Below are 13,841 nucleotides of genomic sequence, written 5' to 3' on the forward strand. Positions count from 1 at the left end.
CAGAAAGCCTCTAATGATGTGCAGGTTGATGTGCAGCCTCTGGTGCTCTTGCCTCTGACAAGGGCCGGCGTTAAATACACATTGAACTCTCCTCCTGGCTGATAGGGCATCAGTTCTCCTGGTCCGGTTCCTTCCTCACAGTGCACAAAACTGCTGGTGAGGAGTTTTTAATCACACCACAGGAGTAACAATCTGTCTTTAGATTTCTTCTGTGCCCGTGTCTTAAGTGTTTGAGTACCAGGGGCCAGATCCAGTAAAGGATAATAAGCCTCAAGGGCAAGACATGGGAACAATTTATGTACGAGTCTAAAATCATGACTTAAAAAACACCTCAGTGGCTGCTGACCTCCCAAGTGCCTCTGTTCTTTAGGCACTCTCCTACTGAACAAAGAGCTCCCTAAACACCTGGAGCTGTGCTTTTGCGCATCCCAGTACAGCATGGCTGTTGGCAGCACTGGGCAGGTCTGTGTGAAAGAGCTAAACACTGCTTTGTGAGAGGCTCCTGAGAAGCTCCATCCACTAGTCCACAGACCCTATTTCACCTGCCCGGGCAAGAGCAAGGCCCTCACAAAAGCAGTTGCAAATGTTGTTATCTTTTAAACCTCTGGCCGAGTCCACTTTTCTGCAGCGTTTTTTAATAATTGCTTAGGGCAGTGTTTTCCGAACATGCAATATCAGGGCTGAAGTAGGAAGAAGTCTGGCTCATCGGGTATTTTGGCAGGGAGAGACCACGGTCTATGTTGCAACCAAGGTTTGTGCCATTTAGCAAGCTTAGTGTAAGCTATGCTGGGTATTTCTAACCCTCTCCTTAGGCGGGTCCCCACACCCCCACCACTGCTCTTTGTGAAGCTGTTGGCCTGGAAGTCGGTGTGCTTTCCACGGATCGCTCAGGTTCGGCTCTCTGCCTCCTTGGGCAATTCATGTTCCGCTTCCCAGAAGAGTGATGTAGCTTCTAAAGCTGAGGGTGTTTGGAGTGAGTGGAGACTTTCCTTCTCCCTCCTGCAGTTCAAGGTGAGCCACTATGCAGAAGGACACGCAATGTTCCTAGGACCAAAAACCTTATGTTTACAGGAGCAAGCTTGGCTCCGTAGGGGAATGGTAAAAGCATTTACTTGGGAGGGGAAAGGCCTACATCTGTTCCCAGGATTATTTTTTCATATTACTGGCACATCCATGTCCAGCCTGTCCTGTCCCCTAGCTGAAAGTGGTTGTAAGTACTGAGATGAGTGTGCTGGTTTGGATCCACATGCACTCTATAGGGAGCCTGTGCACTGAACACTGACTGCATTCAGTGGGAGTAGGTATCTAAGTACATCTAGCTGCATCCCAGGTCCTCATGGCACGATTATTTCAGAAAATGCAGAACAGAATGGTAAAGACCTTCACCTGAACGAATAAGCAGATCTGAGGTGTTTTCATCCACCTTCCTTCCCTCTCTTCCCTCTGCATTTTGTTCTGGTAGTGAAACTGTATCAAATATTTTGCCAGGCATCTCATTTGTCAGAGCTCCTCTGGAAACACGTTTGTTGGCTGAGTCCCTCTGGCTAAGCAACTTCACTCACACTCGTTCCCCTCCGTTTTGCTGTGCAAGAGCAGGACAGGTTTCCCACTGGGTGGCATGTCATGGGTGACATCCATTTCTACGATTTCAGATGTGGCCAAGCTCTTCTGGTATATCAAAGGCTCAAATAAACATGGGGAAAAAAGTCATCATGTGAAAGGCTCTTGTGGTTCCCTCTCCATCAGGCTGCCTTTCTTTGCAGGTAACTGGGCTGTGCCCACTTCTCCCTTTTGTAAAGTAATTATCATCAGGTGCAGGGATGTGGGCAATAGTCTAACAGCTTTTTTCTACAGCTCAGATCACTGGTAGAACAGAAACCTCTGACTAACCTGCCTGAGTAGCTATGCGAAAAACTCGTTGAATATGTCAGCAGTTATAGGAGAGCAAACAGGTGTGTGTGGCTCTAACTAATTTGTCTGATGGCTGTTCATAAGGAATCTGGGTCATTACACTTGCAATAGCTGGCAGCGGCAGGCATATCAAGTAATCTCTTCACTGTAATAGGATAATTCCTGTGCTGTAGTACTAGTATTAAAATATGGTTTAAAGCCCTTGAGGCAAACAAAAGTCAGATTTGTTCCTGTTACAACTGGGACAGGTGCAGTGAAGTGACAATCCTGTCTTCCACGCGGCACACATATTGGTTGTCCCTCACAGGGAAGTGGTCCTTAAAAACTTAAGCCAATATGAGGGCTGGGCAGATCCTCCCTTCACATCTTCCATGGAGCTTTGTGGAGTTCACCCCATGGTGTCCCACAGTTGTGGGTATACAGGCAAAGCCAGGCAGCAGCGGCTTCAATGAGAGCTGCAGCTTGTGGGAGACGATAAAGCGTGATGCAAAGGCTTATCTTTTAAAGGCAGTACTTGCAGCTTTGTCACTTTGTATGTGATTATTCTGTTTATAATCAGCAAGTTTTCTCCTGAAAAAGGGCAGTCAGAGAACAGCAGCTGGTGGATTCCAGGTTTGCTTTACCTGGCCACATATTTGAAGCCTTACACTGTTTTGAATGCATTTGTTTTTCTTAGAACTTGTTGCCTAACTCCAGACTCTACCCAGGTGGCATGAGCCGAGGAGGGGAAGAGCCTAGCTGAATTACTTCTTGAAGAATGGGAAAATCAGAAGCTGAAGGTGAATGACTGCTGAGCAATGAGACTTTGAGAGATCGTGAGCGGCCCCCCTGGTATTACTCAATAATTGATGAGGTGACTGGCAGGCAATAAACCTAGGCGGTCACCCAGAAAATGCTGTTTCCCTGTTAAAAGGATATGGTTATACAAGTGCCTTATTCTTGCCCATCTCCAGCCTGTGTAACGTGTAGCTGCAGACAATGGGGTAGGTAGATACAGTCTTACTAACAGCCATACATGATGGTCCAGAGGCAATTTCTAAAGATGCCCACACCAATCTTTTCACCTCATGTGCACCTCAGCTTGAAATGACCTGTTTCTGCAGAGGTCTACAGCATGTCCTGGCTATTTTTGGTAACTCAGAATTCCTGCGCTGAACTCTGGTAATAGTTTGCAAGAAGATCTTTGAAACCTCCTTTTGAAGGAAGGGTTAGTTTCTTCCAGGAGGTAAATCAAAATCAACAGAGTTGAGCTTGGTTTTTAAATGTTACAGTTGTGATTAAGTGGGATTAAATGTCCTACTGCTGGGACATTGCTGCTTCCCCAAAAAATTAAGGTAGGACAGAAACCCTATCCCTTCAGGCCACTAAAAGAATACTGCATCCTCCTGGGGAACATGGGTGAAACAGAGATCCCAGAGTGCTCCCCTGTATGCCTCCTTGCAATGGGTAGGAAGGAGCCGGGGTGGAAGTGGCAAAGGTGGCCCATGCCTCCAGAATTCTTGTAGGCCATGAGAACCTCCAAGAAGCCAAGACAACTGTGGTGCAGAACTGCAGTGCTGGGCTGTTAAGTTCTGGCCTTTTCTTTACCGTCTGTTCATCCTGGTTTTTTCCTTTTTTTCCTTTTTTTTTCTCTTTTTTCCCCTCCAAAGGTCACTTTTTTCCTGACTTTTTTTCATCTGAACAACAAAATCTTTGTCTGCATAGACAATGCCTGGAATGGCATTTCCCCAGTGCAACTGGAATGGGAGAGTAACTCAAGGTGGTGCTGCTATGTCACTCAGTAGAAAAGAGTGGGAATTGCAGTGGGGAACAGAGGATCGATTCTTCCAAAGGCCAGAAAAGGTTTTATTGACTTCTGCATGTGAGTATGTCCTCCCTCAAACTTCTCCCCTTCTCAGGGGGACTTGGACCAAAACCCCTTGGACTTGTTGAGAACTGGAGGACACCCACACTGCAAGAGTTTTTCAATAGGATTTAAATAACTCGCACTAAATTCTTTTCTGGTGAAAATAGGCAAAATATGACCGAAATGTGTGGTGCTAATTTATACCAATAGGGAATTTTGCCCTTGTGCTAAATTTTCAGAGTAAACACCTTGCAGCTGTTTGTTAAAGTAAAACAAAAAACCTTGGAAGCAAACCAAACCACAAGCGCGTTTCCTGTCTCCAGCCACCACACTGTAGTACATATTTGCTCTGCAGAGAATATTGTCCTTTTGGCTATGTAGAAATTACTTAAGTGCAGCTTGTTTTCAGTTAAGTTGCCAAGCTTCCATCCTGAAATGTGTGAGGATTTTTTTTTTTAATGATGCATTTTACCCTACAGCTATGTGATATTTTACTGCAAGTCTTAATCATTTACTGATTTTTTGGAAGACTACCGAAACATAATACAGTTACATGCCTCAACACCTTGAACATTTAGTGTAGATTGTGTTGATTCATCATAATAATTTTTATTACCTTTAATAAGATTTTGTAATCATGCAAAGATGATTTCTGATACTTACAAAACAACCTTTAGAATCTTTGAATAATTTAAGTTGGACCATTTTCTCAATGTATTGTGAATTAAAATGTGTACATTGAGTTTTAGAAGCAAGGAAGTGGTACCTAATTTCCTAAATATGAGATAGCCCTGATTTCTGCCCTCAAATGTAAATTTATCTATTTATCTGAGCAAAACTTGCTGCTAACCTCTATTAATATTTATCTTCCTTCTGTGCTTGCCCTGCCTGTGCTGGAGAGGAGGGTGTGATGCATTTTGATCCAAAGGCTTTGTCAATTTGTTGGGACTCGCTGCTTTATCTTGGGTGCCGTGTTTTCTGCTGCAGGTTGCTGAGGTCCAGCCATTTGCATGGGTAGAGCGAGGATAGCCCTGTGCTGGAGACCGGGAACTGGGGCCAACACGTGCCTGTGGCAGAGGGCTTTCTTTGAGATCCACAAGTGCAGTCCATAAGGGAAAACACAGGGTTGTGAGAGGTGACTGCCTCGGATTTGTTTCAATACATGACTCGTAAAAAAGAAGTTGCAACCAGTGAAGCACACTTACCAAGTAGGAGCAGGCATTATAATACTTAGAAAGTAATTAATGCTCTTTGAAAAACTGAGCAGATCTCACTTGTTTCATTGTACACAAGCTACTGTACGTGATGGTGATGGCCTAGGGGACTTGAACAGAGTGCTGCAGAAAATAGACTTGCTATTTCTGGAATGCTGTGCTGTTTTCACAAAGTGCTGCTAGAACTGTATAAGATTTACCATAGATAACAGCAAGCAAACATGCCCAGCATCCTCAGAAAGAAGCTCCCTTAGCATAGCAGGGATCAAGTTGACAGCAGATTTTCAGAAATGGGTTGGCAGCCCATGTGATTAAGAGAGTTTTATGCTTGTCTTTCCAAGTCCCTTCTATAAATAGTCAGTGTAAGATTAGAACAGCATGCTAACTTTGTGTCGGCCCATATCTTACCTACCACCTTCCTGGAAAACACTTCTACCCTCCAGACTGATTCTTTTTGTGCTTGCTTTCACCCTCCAGGTATAATTATTATTTATTAGAATAATGTGCCACATAAATTTAGATGAAAAGCATATTCCGAATCAGGAGGAGTCAAAGTGGGAAGAAGCACCAAAGATCCTGAGCACATGGGTGACTCCCCAAGGGCACTGGTCGTGGCTGGAAGGCAGTGACAGTAGTGAATGGTTACCACCTTTAAAAATGCAGAGGATTTATTTTTTAATATAATCTGCCTGTCTAAATAGGGCTTGGAGCCTGCAGATTGCTCTGTGTGGTAGAGCCTTGTCTGCATGGAGCTTCGTTCATGGTGAGAGGAGCTGCGAGTGCTCGGCCCTGAAGGCAGCAGGTCTTTGCATGGCCATGCCAAACAGGTAGTGGGGATGGGGCTGGCTGGGCCACGCAGCTCTTTTCAAACCATGCGCTTTAATGAGCTGTCAGTATGATAGAGGCTAAGTTCATCAGGAGCATGAGCAGGACCATTTCCATTGTCTTCCTTTCAGTCCCAAGCATGGGAATTTGGTTTCAGTGTACAAAAAAGTTCTTCTTTCACTTTGTTTTTCACTCTTTTCTTTTCTCGTGCAGAACGTAATGATCTGTTATCATGATTTTGTCAGGTTTGCCAGGGCACGGTACAAGTCATGTGAAAGCTATCATTTATGATGAAATTAGATATATGTTGAAGTCCTGAAATGTTAATATTGCTCTTAAGTGCACGATGAGTAGCCAGGCGAGGCAGATCAGTACTCGCTGCTGTGTTACAGGTTTGGGCTTTTTGTTCCCACCTTATCTCAGGGGAGACAGGGCTGCACACCAAGTTGGAGCTCTTTTCTTTTGGTTGGTTAAAGAACCTTATTAAGTTAATTATCTTGAATGCAAAATACCCTCTACCCACATGGTTTGGGTAATATGTCTTATGTGTTAAAAATTTCCAGTAGTAGGAACATCTTGGCTTCCAAGCTCCAGTTAGCAGGGCCTGCCTCGTTAGCAAAAATATGAAGAGAGCATCTATTAAGCTGCTATTGAAGTTGCTTCTTGCAGGAAGTTTTAGGAGCTTAAGAGTCTGAGTAGGAGGCACAGAAAAAAAAGTGCAGATATTGTTACCTGATTTCCAATACAAGCTTTATTAAGAAAATGAAGGAACTTGACTTCTAGACTAGGCTTGCTTTTGGGGGTATCTCTGCTGGTCACAAAACACATGTTGTCCCTGACTGATAAATCCATTTTGGCAAAAATCCGTCCTGTGGGCTGGGCTGTAGACATTTCTTACTGTGCAGATAGCTGCTGTTTTCACTAGCCTTGAAAGGGTGTGAATAGCTCCTGCTTCTCTCAGTGGGTTGCTCTAGCCCAATGCTGTGACTCAATAATGATAAAGTAAATGCTTTACTGAGAGAGACTGAAGTTGAGTTTTATTTTTTTTTATTTGGCTTTATTTTTCCTAAAAGATAAATTGCTGGTTCCTTAGAGCCATCCAAAACTGGCCTTTGAGATACACAAAGTAAGTCTGCGATCTCTGAACACCACGAGGAGGGTTGGCAGGCGCTCTGCTTGGTGGCCCCTCTAGCCTGTAGCCAAAACAAAGTTAGGTTTATGCCACAAGCTGCAAGCTCTATGGGTGTAGGCACAAAACTGGAAAGAGCTTCTGGTCCTTAGCTGGCCTTCAGCACTGGCACAAGCAAGCAGTATTTTTGCTTATGGTACCTATGTGTGAAATGAGTATAGGCTAAATTGTTTACTGTGAGAGGAATTTGGAAAGGTATTATGTATGCATTGGACAGACCCTGTGCAGCCTCTCACGTGGCTGGGCTGACTCAGATTTCAGCCATTTTACTGCTCTGCTAATGAAAAGGTGCATTTCTCGCCTACCTCTTGTGAAGGACTTGAGAGATTAAAGAGCAAAGTGACGTTTTGTTTCAATACGTATCAGTTGTGCAGAGAGTATCGGTGCTGTATCATAAGAGGAAATCGACTTCTGCAGCTGCAAGATATCATCGGCAAAGAGAAGTTCTAGCAGAGAACAATAACCAAAACAACGGAGTGGGATTTAGGATGGAGCATGAGCAGTCTGTGAGAAGAATGTCATATAGCTGAGATACCTGCAATAGCTCATTCCAGCTTAGGTACCTTGGGACAGATCGTTTTCCTGAGGCATCTTATAGCTTAATCTAAATCATAGATAAGTCATCATCGACTGAAATCAAGGGAAAGCTTCCTATTAGCATAAATGACATTTGAATCATGGATTTAGTAACCACTTACCATGGGCTATTAAACTCTCCTTTGGAAAGAATAATTTCTTTCACTGTTTTCACTACAAATAGAGGGTAAAGCTGACATCTCTGTAACACCAAGAATAAATGTTTTTGGGGTCATGCCATTCAGGTATCAGTTTTACTGAGAAACCCCAAGGAAGCTCCACAGGGAGAAGTAGTATTTTTTGTGCTTTTGTGGTTTCTGGTAAATACAGGATTGACAAAGTGAGCACTGACGTGTTTGCTTTCACACTGAATGCGACAGGGCTGTGTTTTTCAGTGTTTGGCTGACTATGCTGGATTTCAACTTCATCTATTACACCTACAAAATTGAAGAGTTCTTTTAATTCACTGTGTCTTTTGAACAGGCACAAAATGCCTATTGTGATTAATTTGAAAAATAATAGGTGTAAAAATTTAAGTTCTTGAAATGTCAGGCGAAAAATCTTCAATTATCTTTCTACTAATTTCAGCCAGTGCAGTGATTTTAGTCTTTTCCTGAATAACTGAAGAATATCTCAAATTGCAGAATTTACTCCTTGGTTAAAACCACACATGGAAATTTCAAACCCCCAAAATAGTACTTTTAGGAAGAAATATCCACTTGAGACTAGAGACTTACGATGGTGATGCCATCTAAATGTCAATATCAGCCTTGCTTCTACACAAGTGGAACATGGCTGATTGCTGACTCTGCAGGATATCCCCATCTTTCAGAAATCAGTTCACAGTTCCTTCTTAACAAACCTGGATGATGGCATTTTTTTTTCTGCCAAACTGGAAAGATGTTACTTTGTGGGATTTTTACATGTGTTAATCATAGAATTACTTTTAGGGAAACTCAGAGAAGGCCCTATATCACTTTTACTTTTTAAATTATATGAGAAATCACAGTGACTTAAGTAGTGATTTTTGCATAATTCTATTAAAAGGAATTTTCAAACAGTCAATATTTGATTGCTTAGTACTTTTTCAAAATTAGACCCATTTAATGGCCAGAAAAATCAGTGAGCCATTAAAAACTGAACTCAAAAAAAGAACTCTTTTATATAAATACCTATGCCTGAAGGTATAGCTGATCTGCATTTTCTTCAATGTAACAAAACTTGGATTTCATTCATGTCTTGTAACAATGGAACATTAACCAAGAGGATCAAAAGCATGCTTTCCAAAAGGCCTTTTTGTCACTGATGGTGAATTTCCTCCATGTTCCTTTTTGGCTTTCATTTTTCCCTGCTTTGTTTCAAAGGAAGAAAATATTTTCACCTTTTTTTGGATCAGGTTTATCAGTTATACTCTGTTAAAGTATGCGAGAGTGCTTGTTAGAGTTCAGATGACAGCAAAGCTTGAAAGACATTGGGTCAAAAGTTAGATTTTGTTAAAATAACTGATTTAGGTTATTACATTTTCCTGTTCTAAAATCAAGTTCAATTTGCTTGACTCCTGCTGGCATTAATAAACCTACTGCACCTTCCTTTGCTTGACAAATATTTTGCTTAGTTTAATTTAGGAGGTTCCCAGGCTTACAAATCAGGATGTAAAAAATGTACAAATGGGAATAATCAAATAGAATTGCCTATATGGAGACATAAGGGCCTGCCCCTACAGGAACATCAGTAAGGGCAGGCACTTCATATGATTCTATCAATGTTTCTGTTGATTTGGTTACAGCAGTGTAACATGAAAGGGTTTTTTTCTAACTATTGTTGTTACTGAGTTCAAATATAAGTATTTCCCTGACTTAACCTTTGAGGTAAAGGCCATGCATGGCTTTTATGCAGGTGGACTGGCCATCGTTCCTGATTTCTGCTTGAGTTTCTATGCCAAGTGCTGCTAAGGAGTTTATGAAATTGAATCCCACTGGTGAACTGGTGAATTGGTGAATTCCCAGTCCCACAGAAGTGGCAGAGTAGGAGAGATAGTGCTGTTCCCCTGACTCCTGTTGCTGGCCACACAGCATGTCTCACTGTGTAGTGGACCAGAACTCCTCTTTCTGCTTTAACCTCCATGCTCCTGGACACCCCTTCTGCTTAGGAATGATCAAATAACTTCAGGTTTGCATTATTCATTCTGAAAGTCATTCCTCTTCTTTCTGTCTTCCCTGAAGAGGTAGGGAACGAAAGACAAGACTAAGACACAGTTTAAGACAAATTAAGTTGAGGAATTCTTTCAAAGACTCAGGCTCCCCACCAGAAAGGGGAAACCAAGGCCAACCAGGGCTGTCCCCTGCAGGTAGAGATCCTCACCAGCTCCTCACAGATCAGTGAAAGCGTGTCCTGCTAATGTAGGCCAATCTCTGAGCTTATCCTTTCTCTCCCAGCTGTCAGCATTTCCTAAATAATTTCCTGAGTAATCCAGCCATAGGCGTCAAGGAGAGGAGGTTTGGGAATCAGCCAGGCTCCAAGAGAGGTACAAGAAGGTTTATGACCTTTTGTGAAGGTTTTCTCTGCTCACTCTTGTTTTTGTTTATATCTCTCCCATTTGCTTTGTGACTTTCACTGTATAAGGCCCGTTTCTTCTCCCAGCAAAGTCATTAGGTGTTTGTCATCCATTCCAGTGGGACCAGGAATAAACTATAATTGCAAAGCTGCTCACTTCAGCCTTTCCTTGCCAAGCTGATCTTGCCAACTATTAGCTTAATTTTTCTTTTTTATTAACAAGAAAAAATAAGTAAATATATTTGAATAAAAATTGAACTAATTAATTCAACCAAAGGGAAATGGTTCATTTGGAGGCACCTCTAGGGAAAGCAAATAATTGAAAAGTTGCATTTTGAAAATAGTGAGTAAAGATGCTGATGGGTCCTGGTTTTAATCCAGAAATTCATTATTTAAGGTACACCAGGGTGTAGGAGACTCAGGTTCAGTTCTCTCACCTGCTTGGAGGAATTCAAAGTCATATTTCTGGCTTTCTAAGGGAGAGCCTGACCAGCAACCAGCTTCTAGAGAGCCCTAGAGGAGGAGTGTCCTCCCCTCAGACCCTCACATTCATTCAGTTCGGCTCCACATAAGTAGGCATTTGTTAGGACAAGGCTCAGAAACTAGGGGTATCCTGTCTGGGTGAGTGAGCTGACCGTCGTGCTAGAGAAATTCTCATTTGTGCTTCATTACTTATTCAACTACTTTATGTAGCACAGTTAGATCAGGAGGGGTTGAGGGAATCATGTCTCGACCATCAGTAACCTTGGACTGCAACCTACTCGATCTCTCCTTAGAAAAGATCAGTGTCTTCCAGGAGGGAGCCTAATCTGTTCCCCATAGACCTGGGTTTGGATTGTCCAGCAGCCCCTACACACCACAGACCAGCATAGCCATGCTCCAGTCACCCAACCAAACCATCCAACAGGAGCTTACTTCGATGTGGGTCGTGTCCTGGGAGAGAGGGAGGCTGAGCAGCTGCTTCTCATGTTGCATCTAGTACATGTCTGTCTCTAGCAAGGTGCAGTCACACTTTGTGCTTCTCCTTGGTTCTCAATAATTTCTATAAATTGCTTTTTACTCTGAATATGAGTCCTCTTCTGGTAAAGGTGGGCGTGCATGCAGTTATCCATTCATCATGCATATGTCTCTACCCTTTTTATGGAGAGAGTACAGAAGGTGCTGTATTTTCTCTAAAACTTCAGTGCCAAGGGAGACAAATATAAATAGACAAAATGGAGATGTCTATATTTAAATTATTATCCTTTGCTAAATGCTATCCATGTGCTTGGGCTGTAAAAGACTCAGCGAGGACAGTTGCTAACAGATTTCACGTCAGAATCAGACTGCTGAATTATCTTTATTGTCCCTCTCACCATTCACTGAAATGTGGTCAAATAAATTGCCTTTTGGCAGTGGGTATGGGACCAGTCGCTGCTGGTTCTCACTCACAGGCAATCAGCTGATTTGCTTTCCTTTATCGCCTTTATTTCCTTTCGCAGGGAAGGCTGCTTCTCCCCCATCAGCCCAGAGGCATGCCCCCTTGTGCAGTCCTTCATGTGCCACAACCGAACGTTCATCCTGGATGGCCACGTGCAGCTGAAGACGGGTCTGCAAACCCAGGAGCGACACCTTTTCCTGTTCACAGACCTTCTGGTTGTTGCCAAGTCCAAGTGAGTATGACACCTCGGGCGCTGCTCTTACAGAGCAGCCCTTTTTCTCAACGGAGCATAGCATGGATTTCCATAATGCTTTTTTAGTCACAAATCTTTCCCTAAATCATAAGGAAGCTTTTAATTTGGTCAATAGAAGTTAGGTGCCTGACCTCTCCAGGCACCTTTGAAACCCCCATAGCAATAGAGGAATTCCAGGATACAACATTTTAGAGAAGTATCAGATGTTCTTGAATATATTGCTTGTATTGTATCATCTTCCCTGCTTTGAGAGCGCAGTGTCATAGAAAAGACTCATCCGTGCTGGACTGTATCCGTTGCACTGCCTTCAACTCACTGTTGTGTTTTGGCTAGATCATCTTCAGTCCTGTGGGGTGTGCGTAACGCCAGTGGCTGTGTCACAGAGGAGTTAGAGGTCTTAATGCTTACCTGGAAGCTGCTTTGATACACGCCAGTGATGAGCAGCTGTATAAAAATAGAGATTGCAGGTGGCATCGCAGTGTCCATCTCTGTAGGTTGTGCTGTGCCAGGAGGAAGGTGGGGAAGGGGAAGCGATGCTGAGCAGTCTGGGTAATGTTCATGTGTAATCAGGCTTGCTGCTGAGCTCTGATTATTCACTGTACCATTCACAATTAATTCAGATTTACAAGCTGTGTCTAGCATGCCAGCTTCATGCAGCATTTATGGTTTAAGGCAATTTTAGAGGCTGCTTTCACTTGTTGTTATGGGTTATGGGCAAATAATACTAAAAAATCCTGAAGCAGCTTCATTCTCTGTTAGGCGCTGTGTTTGTGGTTTCACAGGGTGGGTAATCTCAATGTGAATTCTGGGCTTTTGCAATGTGTCTTTTCGCTTAAGCAATTGTTTCAGAGGCTTCTGGGAAAAGCCAGAATAAATCTGTGTTTTCTGTAGAAATCTGAGCTGTGTCCATTTGAGTCACACATAGTAAATGTAACCCCCCCCAGCGGAACTCCTTCACTTGATGTGGTGTGACAACACAGGATATTTTACCTAAACCACGTTCCACTACGAGTGGGTGGTGAACATAAGGATATATAGGGGAAATCTTGCTATTCTACCATCAGTAGTAGTAATAGCATTGTTACTGTATTTGTGTATGTTTGTGGCACCTAATTTAAGCTTTCAAATGTTAAATATTTGCAACTGACCTAGGCTTCTAGGCTCCTTTTATAGTCACTGAGGGAAAACCAGCCCCTTCCTGTGGCACCCTGAAAGAGTGCTGATGATGGGTGAGGGGAGTCACGCTTGTGGGGGTCTCTCACTCTGTCCACTGGCTATTTGGAAGGGATAGTCTCACTAGCTTAGGTCTAAGGTCCTAAATAAGGTAGAAGAAGAAAGTCAGGTGAGATGAATTCCTTCCGCCCTGGTCAGTGTGCTGAGCAGAAGCAATGTTACAGCCCCAGGCTGAGCTGCACATCACTGCAGGTTTGGCTGGGTCCCAGTGGGACTATTTGCATAGGAAAACACTATTCCATGTAACCACTCCAAAATCTGGTCCCCAGGGAGTAATAATGACTCTTACAGCATTTGATTTAATGTAGTGAATAATCTGCAACGTTTGAAGAAGGTGGAAGTTGAAGAAGGTGGAAGAGAACAAATTGTTCTTCTGCATGTGAAAAGGGGGGGGGGTGCAAGTCTTTGCTAGAAATGGTAAAAATAGTATTTTGAGTGCTATTACTTCATGTATTTTAAAGAACTAATTGGGATGTTCTCTCTGCAGCTGCCCTGTCAGCAATTAAAGCATCAGAGCTGTCACTAATGAATACTACTTCAAAATCAGCATTTTTAAAGATATCTCACACTGAAATACTATTGCTGATTCCTAGAGGGAAAACCTGAGTGGTGTGTATTGCTTTGCAGCCGTGACTAGTGATTGGTATTGACTTTTTAATAGGTGATGCAGAGTCAAGACAGCAGGTCACTAGGACAGAATTAATGGTACAGTTGAATCTGACTTAACTTCAGAATTATTCCTTGTGAAGGTGCTAAAAATTTGTAAACCTCTTTTGTGTTAAGTATTTTTTCAGCTTGGGGCATATGAATACCTAAGATAT

General features: G+C 42.8%; 1 protein-coding gene across 3 annotated transcripts in view; it reads left to right on the top strand.

Annotated features, from left to right (window-relative positions):
* Nucleotides 1–13,841, top strand: part of ARHGAP20 (Rho GTPase activating protein 20) — a 61,912-nt gene that overhangs the window by 17,914 nt on the left and 30,157 nt on the right. For 2 of the 3 annotated variants that reach the window (XM_075742241.1, XM_075742242.1), the window contains exon 3: nucleotides 11,596–11,766. In XM_075742241.1, coding sequence (XP_075598356.1) covers nucleotides 11,596–11,766 — 171 coding nt within the window. Of the gene's footprint in view, nucleotides 1–2,618; nucleotides 2,691–11,595; nucleotides 11,767–13,841 lie in introns of all 3 variants that reach the window. The other variant, XM_075742243.1, reaches the window with a different exon arrangement.

Source organism: Balearica regulorum, chromosome 1, assembly GCF_011004875.1.
Source record: "Balearica regulorum gibbericeps isolate bBalReg1 chromosome 1, bBalReg1.pri, whole genome shotgun sequence".
Taxonomy (NCBI): domain Eukaryota; kingdom Metazoa; phylum Chordata; class Aves; order Gruiformes; family Gruidae; genus Balearica; species Balearica regulorum.